Genomic DNA, 9,846 nt, shown 5'->3' on the forward strand with positions numbered 1-9,846 from the left:
TGGACAGCCAGTAATTACTGATGTGTCCAGGGGCCAGCCCCAAGAAAAAATCAAATACACACGTACATGATTAACTAACTACTTACATACATGCAATTACATTAACTACAAGTAAATCGACTGATTCCAACTCAAGTAAATTTACTTTAGGGGATGCGCCTATAGACCTTATTCATTTAGAACAGTAAACGCCCTCTGATGTCACGCGAAGCCATACAAGGGTTCTATTTACCATGGTAATGGCTTTTCGGACGCCATTTTGAGTTCTAAACCTGGGCGAACACAACGGTTGCTATCATGTTACCATAGTTATGGTACTGCAAATGGCGAATTTGGCGGAGAACTGTGATGTTACTATGGTTTTGGTACTGTAAATGGCGAATATTGGCGGACAACTCCTTCGCAACGGATTATAAGCGCTATGAAATTAATTCAGTGAATAAGGTCTATCAATGTATTCCCCCCTCCCTCGGGCATAGACCTATATGGGGCTATAGTGGAGATTTGACACAGCCGAATGTCAAATGCCCCATAGCAGGGCAAACCTATCGTGTCAAATCCCCACTGTTGGCCCCAGTTGCATCACGGGGATTTGACATAGCATAGAAAGTTACAACAAAAAAAAATACTTGGGCGCTTAATGAACGATCGTCAAATGCCCCATAGTGGGGCAGCAGTTTCGTGTCAATTCCCCCTGTAAAGCCCCACTTACGCCCGAGCGGGGGTGGGGCAACACACCGATAGGTGCAAGAAACACACGTACATACTGAAAACTACACCATACCACTACCAGCATTTGATGTGGTTGTTACATGATGAGTGACGTCAATACTAGTATGTAAACATAGTCTACGGCTGTTCATTTGTTTGTGCTTGGCAGTAGTGTGGAGCGTGTGGCAGCAGGCGAGCAGTGATCATGAAGTGTCCTGTGAGTTTGTAGTTGCTGACAAGTAAATGGTTTGTATAATCAACACCCTCCATAAGGGCATTACATCTAGCCCCGGGGAAAACTCAACTCCTAGCTACACGTGGTGTATGCGTGATGAAAAAGTTGGGACATATCGAGCCCTAGGATGAGCTAACTACTCCACTTAGCTAGCCAGTTAGTGGACATGACAAGAATTATCAACCATTCTTTTCCCAGACTATATACACGTACACTTCTCATTGTTGTCACTGGACCTAATATAGCGGTTAATAAAGTGACAGTGGGACAGCACTTGAGGGGTACCTAAACTCGTTACTACTTGGGAGTATCCTTTCACTGGACTGGACTACTGGACTGAAAATGTGTCAGCAGCTGGTGAACAAGATGGTAGAATGAAATGCCATCTCTCAAATCTGACACTAACAATGTATTCCAACAAGAGCAAACATTGCATTATAGAGGTTTCACTGTTAGACTTTGCATGTCTTCACTGACTGACTGACTGACTGACTGATGTAATTTCTCATCATCAAATACACCTTATTAATGTAATCCCCGGCTGCCACAGGTACGGGCTGAGGTAGGGAAAGGTGGAGATTTATTGTATCACTGAAAATTACTGTTCCGTACCTACTGGGGGAGGATTGGCAATACAAAACCCCAACCGAGTCTCCACTAGCATACCCCGGGGATGGTGGGGCTAGGAGGGGATTTGTACGGTAGAGTGGCGTGGATCTATAGATTCGAGTTGTGAATTATAGTTCAAGTGGGCCGCCCTAGTACTGATGTAGTAGCTAGCTTCTGAGAAATGCTTCTAAAGGCACACACTTCTGCATTGGTGAATGTCTTTGGTAAAGACAAGTCCCCCACTACCTCGGGAAATTTAGCAATCAAGTCTCCCACCATCCCCGACCTTCCCCACGTATCTGTGATATTCGTGCATTACATTGATAGGCACATTAATGTTTCATTACAGAGGTACAAAATCAGTGAACTTAAAACACTGTTGTGCTCAACTTCTATAGAGTGTGGCACTATATTACATCATTTTGTGTAACAAAAAGATTGGGAAAATCAATGTAGGGCAAACGTTTGCGAAGTGTTTCTGAGCACTGCAATAGTACATCACCTGAAATACAAACCTTGTAGTCATACTTTATCAATATTCGGGAGTTGCTGGAAAAGAATAACGGGGTAACTTTTCTGTGCAGCTGGTTAATGAATGCAAAATTTAAATAACCTTATAATTACTTTAGCGTCTGAAAGGTAACTTGTTTACCATGCCTGTTAATGGTTTTAGTCCTCGAAATACCCATTTTATTGTTGTTTGATTGATAAGTTCCAGTTGACATCGCATTTCTTTTGCTCTACAAAAATGGCTGGTAATTTGCACGTGCAGCACATTTTTATGACCACAGCTCTTCTTAATCACATCTGTACTGGTTAACCTGAAGGTTAGCCGGCTGAGATGTCATCCCATTACACTGCACATGACAGGTCATGACTCACTGCTTGGTGGTGATTGTGAGACTCTTAATTTGACATATAGGTCACTACTATGAAATAACTATGCTAAATTGTTGTCGTGTGATACTTTAACTGGTTGTGGTGAGTGAGCTTTAAATTTGATGATGGGAGGAATACCAAGGCTAGCAGCCATGTCATACTTCAGACATTCTAATGGTCTGAAGAACAGCCAGCAAACCAAAGGGGTTATAGTTGGTTCAGAAACATGGTGCTGAAACATTACCTGTGCCTCCAGGGATATTCAGTTACCATGGAGATTATTAATTAGTGTATACATTGTTGTACTACTTATCAGGATACCATAGCAACCATGAGTTAAGTGACCAAACTGTTGTAAAATTATTAGCACCAATTAGCACTTGTATGGCTTTCTATTGATACCTTGTTTGTGAGGTAATGAAGTGCTGGCTGTGCATCTCCTCAGGCATAGTTTTTGCTAATCAAACACCAAAACTACAGGAGCATTATTTCAATGTGTTTCATCACACTGTTTTGACAGGTGGTCCATAAGAGCAAGGTGTAGCAGGGGCTCAGAGGGATGATATGATTTGCAGTGAACAGCACATTCAAAACTAGTCTGGCTCTGCCGAACCTTTTACGCCGCTCTCTTTTTGATTAGTTGGGCGGCGCTCGCTGTAAAAGGGTCTAGTCACAACCGCTAAACTTGTGTATGCTACCACTATAGTGTCAGCACCAATCAAATCACAGCATTTGTAATTAAACTGAACATTCGACGTATAATTAGTGGAACCATGGATACTATTTCCCGGAATGTATTGTATCTACGGTAACTGTGTATGGTTTTACTTAAAAGCTGTTGCTAGCTCGTTATGATGACTTCAATGCCTATATCTGGGACACACTTAAGGGAGAACATGTTGGTATACTCATTGGCCACGACAATCGTGACAGCTGCTTGGGTGTGATCCAGGACGGGTTTACTGTTGCTAGTGGGTCTTGGGATAAAATTTGGAATTAAAAAAAATTAACAGCAACAACACCAAAGAAAAAGACTTGTATCTGTGTCACAATTTTTGACTTCTTTGCACACTATTATATTATTGTACTCAAGATATTGTGGCTCTATACATCATTTGTGTAAGATAAGAAATTAACATATGTATTGAAAAAGAGGATGGAGTGTGCTGGAAGCGAGGTTTGATGCCATAATTCTATGGCATTGCCATGACTAAACCAGATGTTAATTATTTGGAGCTGCACAAGTTTAGTATGTGGTTGTGACCAAACTCCTTTTATAGCAAGCGCCGCCCAGCAAGTCAAACTCTTTTATAGCAAGCGCCGCCCAGCAAGTCAAAAAGCGAGTGGTGTAAAAGGGTCAGCAGCGCCAGACTAATTCAAAACATATTTTTAGTCTGGGGGCATGCCCCCTCAGGAAAATTACTCATTCTGTACTCATTCTGAGATAAAATTTAGTTTGGCAGAATTGGAAATACATCTAAATGTCTTATTTGAGAACATGACTGCTCTATTAGAGTATCTCAAGTGAAGAGGCTAAGCCCCTTCTAAACTGCTAGTCCCTGTAGCCACCTGTTGCTATGCCAATGCTCAACTGAGGAGTGTCCAGTAGTGTACCCACAATTAAAGATTTTTGTGTTGTCATGGTTATTGTGAAGTATGCTTGTACAATACCACATTGTTTTATTTTATTCTTCACTATAGGAATGGTTGTCATGGTTATGCTGTTGTTGCTGTTGCTGCTGTAATTGTTGTTGCGAAGAAGAAGAAAATGACAAAGAACCATTGGTGTGTGTGTGTGTGGGTGTGTGCGTGCGTGCGTGCATGTGTGTGACACAGTCATAGTCCTGCCCCAGGAGGATTTGCCTGCGCTGACTCCTAGCACCTGAGTAGCATATTGGTGTCCCAGTGCTGTTTCACTAGATAAGCATGACTGTGCCAGCATGGCAGCTGAAGGCTATGTTTTTTGTGTCTGTGCATGTGTGTAATGTGTTTGTGTAATGTGTGTGTGTGTAATGTGTGTGTGTGTAATGTGTTTGTGTAATGTGTGTGTGTGTAATGTGTTTGTGTAATGTGTGTGTGTGTAATGTGTTTGTGTAATGTGTGTGTGTGTAATGTGTTTGTGTAATGTGTGTGTGTGTGTAATGTGTTTGTGTAATGTGTGTGTGTGTAATGTGTTTGTGTAATGTGCATGTGTGTAATGTGTTTGTGTAATGTGTGTGTGTGTAATGTTTTTGTGTAATGTGTTTGTGTAATGTGCATGTGTGTAATGTGTTTGTGTAATGTGTGTGTGTGTAATGTGTTTGTGTAATGTGTTTGTGTAATGTGTGTGTGTGTAATGTGTTTGTGTAATGTGTGTGTGTGTAATGTGTTTGTGTAATGTGTGTGTGTGTAATGTGTTTGTGTAATGTGTTTGTGTAATGTGTGTGTGTGTAATGTGTTTGTGTAATGTGGGTGTGTGTAATGTGTGTGTGTGTGTAATGTGTTTGTGTAATGTGGGTGTGTGTAATGTGTGTGTGTGTAATGTGTGTGTGTGTGTGTGTGTGTGTGTAATGTGTTTGTGTAATGTGGGTGTGTGTAATGTGTGTGTGTGTGTGTGTGTAATGTGTTTGTGTAATGTGGGTGTGTGTAATGTGTGTGTGTGTGTAATGTCTTTGTATAATGTGGGTGTGTGTAATGTGTGTGTGTGTAATGTGTGTGTGTAGTGTGTGTGTGTGTAATGTGTTTGTGTAATATATGTGTGTAGTGTGTGTGTGTGTAATGTGTTTGTGTAATGTGTATGTGTAATGTGTATGTGTAATGTGTCTGTGTAATGTGTGTGTGTAGTGTGTGTGTGTGTGTGTATGTGTGTGTGTGTGTGTGTGTGTGTGTGTGTGTGTGTAGTGTGTGTGTGTGTGTAGTGTGTGTAGTGTGTGTGTGTAGTGTGTGTAGTGTGTGTGTGTGTGTGTAGTGTGTGTGTAGTGTGTGTGTGTGTAGTGTGTGTGTGTAATGTGTGTGTGTAGTGTGTGTGTGTGTGTGTGTGTGTGTGTGTGTGTGTGTGTGTGTGTGTGTGTGTGTGTGTGTAGTGTGTGTGTAGTGTGTGTGTGTGTAGTGTGTGTGTGTAGTGTGTGTGTAGTGTGTGTGTGTGTAGTGTGTGTGTAGTGTGTGTGTGTAGTGTGTGTGTAGTGTGTGTGTGTGTAGTGTGTGTAGTGTGTGTGTGTAGTGTGTGTAGTGTGAGTGTAGTGTGTGTGGTGTGTGTGTGTGTAGTGTGTGTGTGTAGTGTGTGTGTGTAGTGTGTGTGTGTAATGTGTTTGTGTCTCTGACATGGTTTCAAGTCCATTAGCACTTATAACTTTTGAAGTGCCTCTTTAATACTTTCTCAATTGTCCCAATGTACTTATACAATCACATCACATATAATGTAGCCAGCATAATTATAATGATGTCATTGACAATGCTGGCCACAGTATGAATGTCTGCTAGTACATCATCTGCAGATATTTTAAGAAAAGAATTCAGACAAGGAAACCGTAGACCAGCTAACAGATTTAAACAAGTAGCGAATGGTTCTGTGTACTAAAACATTAGATTTATTCCTGCTATTTATTTACAAAGAACACACAATGAAAAGTGCTTGACTTAAGACAGTCAGAATTTACTGAAGTGTTCCCTTCATTTCAATTAGAATACTTTACTTATTTGTATTTAGACCCGGCCATTTTGTTCTGTGTGTGCATGAGTCTGTGAAGGAGGGGGAGTCCCTAAAGGATGATGCCTATCTCCTATCAGCTTAGTATGGAGGTAAAGAGAAGCAGTCTTGACTCCTCCACCGCGGAACAGCTTTTCTTGGACAATTTCCATATAGTCTCACTAGTGTGGTTTTGTATCAAAATTACTTTCCTTTAAGTAGGTTTTGTTGTCCACACACCTGATGAAGTTTAAGCCATAAATAGTTAACACCTGTTCCTCTTGTAACATTAGAAACCACAAGAATTATCATGTCACTAGTTCTTAGTGACAGAAGTGTCAGTTTAAGAAGCCAATACTATTTTGATGTTGGGGAAGCTGATAGCGCTACATGTTACCTTTGAATGATGTTATCATTGTAGTTAGCAACACCACCAGACAGCCCGGAATATGGTGGGAATATTGACGTCAGGTTTGATAATCCCCCAGCACTATTCACTGTTGTTCAGGACACCAGAACAACCAATGATGTTCATTGTGCCCAGCACACACTGCTAGAGAGCACAGAGGTGCAGGAATGGAGGGTGGGGCTAGAAGAGGATGGAACTAAGACTCCAACTGCCATGGATTGTAAGTTACCACAGTAACCAGAGGATATTGGTCATGCACCTTAACCCTGATGTGTGATTGTGTAACCAAATATGGTACTGCCGGGTGTTGATAGGTGTATCACACACATTCTTGTTATTACAGATCATTATGACTACTCGAAAGATCACATGGCAATTAATGTGTCACCATCAGGAGGGTATAGTGGGGAGGAGTCAGCACTCCTCCCAGTTGATGATGATACCAGTGAAGTAACAACTTATGAGTTTCAAATACGTCAACGACAACAACAGACTTGACACATGTCAATTTACTTAGAAATTAAAAATATAATTATGTTGTTGCCATAAGCAATTAAAAATGTTCTTTTATTTGCCGATCTCTCTGGCAATGTCGTAGAGTGCCTAACAACAAAATCACGTGATCTCAACCACAGACACACATTTAATAGCTAACCTGGTGCACAAATCTGTATTGATCTCTGGTGAGTACAGCTCCAGCCCTGTCTTGTCGCAATGTAGACACCACACGAAGTACATCAACAGTCTCATCTCCTTGCAACAAGGCCTGGATGCCAATATCTAGAGCAATCAACACTCCGGTACGACCGATGCCAGCACTGCAGTGAACAACAGCAGGACCAGCTGAGTCAGCCATCTTAATCTCTTGTAGTGAGCCTGTGATGGGCTGTGTTGTTGTGGGAACACCTTGTGCCGGCCAGCAGGTTAGTCGATAGTGATGAATGGTACGTGTCTCGCTTGTCTGTTAATGAAAGGGGTGTAACCCAATACCACAATTGATTACAATAACATACATCCAAGTTCTTGAGGCTTAGTACGGTAGTGTTAAAATTGAAATGTGTTGACTGTTGTTCATTGGTCACTTCAAGTGCTCCATACTCCTCACTGCCTTGGGCTGGCCAGTAACGCACACATTTGTCCTGTTGTGTACAATTTAATTGACCATCATTTAATCAATAGATAACTCACTATGCCACGCTCTTGGAAGTTGGTTGCCATGACAATAACTTCACAATTGTGTTCCCATATCATCCTCCAGAAATCTTCAATGGTATTCTCCATTGGACCTTGAGTGGCTATGTATTGCTTGGGATGGTTCCTGTAGCCCTGCAGTGAAAGTATGTGTTGTGTACAGCATGTGTGAGGCTTCTTAGTTGGTCAACTAACCCTGACAAAGTTGGCGTTGATATAGTCTGAGTTAGGTCTAGCAAACTGTATTGTTAGGGGTACTCTGGTCTTTGTAGCTAAAACAGTGGACATGTCAAATTGTCATAATAACACAACACCTACTAGGCAGAACATTGCTATAGCGATTCTTCTTCTCTGCACCTGGCGGGATATCATCTGGGTTGACAATGTTAGCAGGTAGTTTCTATGACAACATGGATTGTTATCACACTATAATTATACACAGTAGTGATCACTCACTCTAAACTCAGATTCCAAGTAGCCAGGTTCTCGTAGTGTTGCTCCTAACTGTCTGATGGTTACAGGTCTGCTGAGCACCTTTAAGGTAGAGAAGCCATACAATGAAGTGCAATCCATACAATTACAGTACCAGGAAGTACTAGGTACTTTAAAAGCTTCACATATCACAAACAAGGCAGTGGTACCATATAAGTGTGTAATTCTTACCATTCCAACCAGGGCTCCATCTTTACCAGAAGCACTGCCACTAGGTGAGTCATCATCTTCCAATTCCTCCCCACCAGATTCATACTACGATGATGGTACACATCAATGACATACACTTCATATATCTGTAGTTGGTTAGAGCCCTAGCTATTGTGCGATAAATAGCTAGTTATCAACACTGATACAAGTGAGTTACAGGGCTTAAGGACCTGGTATGTTCATTTGACTGCTAACATTGTAGGGCCCTACCTTAGATTGAGGTGGCGGTTCATCACTAGTAACATGGAAAGTTGTAGTTGAGCTAACAACTGGTTCTCCATCATCACCAGCTGTACTGTCATCAACCTTCAAATGGAAGTCTCCACTCTTTAGTTCAGTACTGGCCTCCCTCGGGCCTGCAGTAACTGCTATCGAGATTGGCCGAGCTACTGATGATGTGGGGAGTTCTAACTCATCACCACTTTGTTCCACCACAACCTCTGTAATGTAATGCCATATATTGTAATCTTAATAATAACTAGGGGATGTGAGCTATAGCCTGTTAGCAGGGAGTCAAATGATAATATCAATTGTATGTGATGACTTGACCCTCACACAACTTGCAATATAGGAATAGATATTAGAGTCCGTAGGCACAATATCTATATGGCACATAAGTGTCTAAGTAGTCACCAGCCCGAGGATCTGGAATTCCAGTAATAGTTTTAGTATCTGACTTCCTACTACATGGGCTAGTCTTCTATCAATAATAAACAATAATATATTGCACATTGAAATTATATTATACATTAGTTGATATACAATTGCCCACTGACCCATAGTATCATCTTGAGTAGGCGTGGGTGGTTTAAGTGTAGTAGCGATGGCAGCAACGGGCGGTGTAGGACTAGAGCTTGGCTCAACTGGTGGTTTGGCCTGTACCTCAGTTGTAGTCACTATTGGCTCTGGGACTGTCAGTGTGGTAGGAGGCTGGTATCGCTTAGGTCCCTCATCGTCACCTCGTTTGAACATTAAGTATATTATCTACATGAGCACGCACAGCTATATAGATCTGGAGCATAACGGAGCGGATAACTTACCAGAGCGATCAGTAATACGAACCATAGTATGGTGACTACAATTGCAGCTACTAGTACACCAATAGCCCAGTCGGGTAGTCCATCTTCAGTGTGTGGTTCTGGTAAAGTGTTACCTGTAATGGCGGGATAATGGCGAATCTATTTACACATTCAACAACTTACCCATCGTGTATCGTGTATTATAAAAAAAATTACACTTCGTGTTATAATAGCTCTAGTTAATATCGCAACTGGTAAGGCTTCCTTGTCCATGGTGATATCTCCCGCTTGGTACGAGCCGTACAAGTGCATCACGTGAATACCATTATCAATGTAACCGTCCACTTGAGACTAGACAAACTGAAGCCTTATCATATACTATATGGCAGTAGCCTGGGGTTGTAGTTATGGCGAGAAGTCATTGACT

General features: G+C 41.6%; 2 protein-coding genes across 2 annotated transcripts; one reads left to right on the plus strand and one right to left on the minus strand.

Annotated features, from left to right (window-relative positions):
* Nucleotides 1-771: 771 nt before the first annotated feature.
* LOC136239318 (uncharacterized) lies at nt 772-7,085 on the plus strand. The gene is made up of 4 exons (XM_066030050.1): nt 772-928; nt 4,136-4,219; nt 6,520-6,727; nt 6,851-7,085. Exons 1-4 carry the CDS (start codon nt 917-919, stop codon nt 7,003-7,005), a joined length of 459 nt encoding a protein of 152 aa, XP_065886122.1. The 5' UTR covers nt 772-916; the 3' UTR covers nt 7,006-7,085.
* Nucleotides 6,948-9,749, minus strand: LOC136239307 (tyrosine-protein phosphatase non-receptor type 7-like). Its single transcript, XM_066030037.1, has 12 exons — nt 9,603-9,749; nt 9,441-9,553; nt 9,177-9,384; nt 8,611-8,840; nt 8,362-8,445; nt 8,155-8,232; nt 8,017-8,098; nt 7,894-7,970; nt 7,696-7,833; nt 7,521-7,646; nt 7,163-7,468; nt 6,948-7,110 (listed from the first exon to the last, which is right to left on the minus strand). Exons 1-12 carry the CDS (start codon nt 9,604-9,606, stop codon nt 7,075-7,077), a joined length of 1,482 nt encoding a protein of 493 aa, XP_065886109.1. The 5' UTR covers nt 9,607-9,749; the 3' UTR covers nt 6,948-7,074.
* Between the last annotated feature and the right edge of the window lie 97 nt (nt 9,750-9,846).

This window comes from Dysidea avara, chromosome 11, assembly GCF_963678975.1.
Source record: "Dysidea avara chromosome 11, odDysAvar1.4, whole genome shotgun sequence".
In the NCBI taxonomy this organism is placed as follows: Eukaryota; Metazoa; Porifera; class Demospongiae; order Dictyoceratida; family Dysideidae; genus Dysidea; species Dysidea avara.

Coding starts and splice junctions, on each gene's coding strand:
- LOC136239318 (XM_066030050.1), top strand. Junction 4,220..6,519: donor AAAATGACAAAGAACCATTG/GTGTGTGTGTGT, acceptor TTATCATTGTAG/TTAGCAACACCACCAGACAG. Junction 6,728..6,850: donor GACTCCAACTGCCATGGATT/GTAAGTTACCAC, acceptor TTGTTATTACAG/ATCATTATGACTACTCGAAA.
- LOC136239307 (XM_066030037.1), bottom strand. Junction 9,385..9,440: donor TCGTATTACTGATCGCTCTG/GTAAGTTATCCG, acceptor GTGCTCATGTAG/ATAATATACTTAATGTTCAA. Junction 8,233..8,361: donor ATGGAGCCCTGGTTGGAATG/GTAAGAATTACA, acceptor TCTACCTTAAAG/GTGCTCAGCAGACCTGTAAC.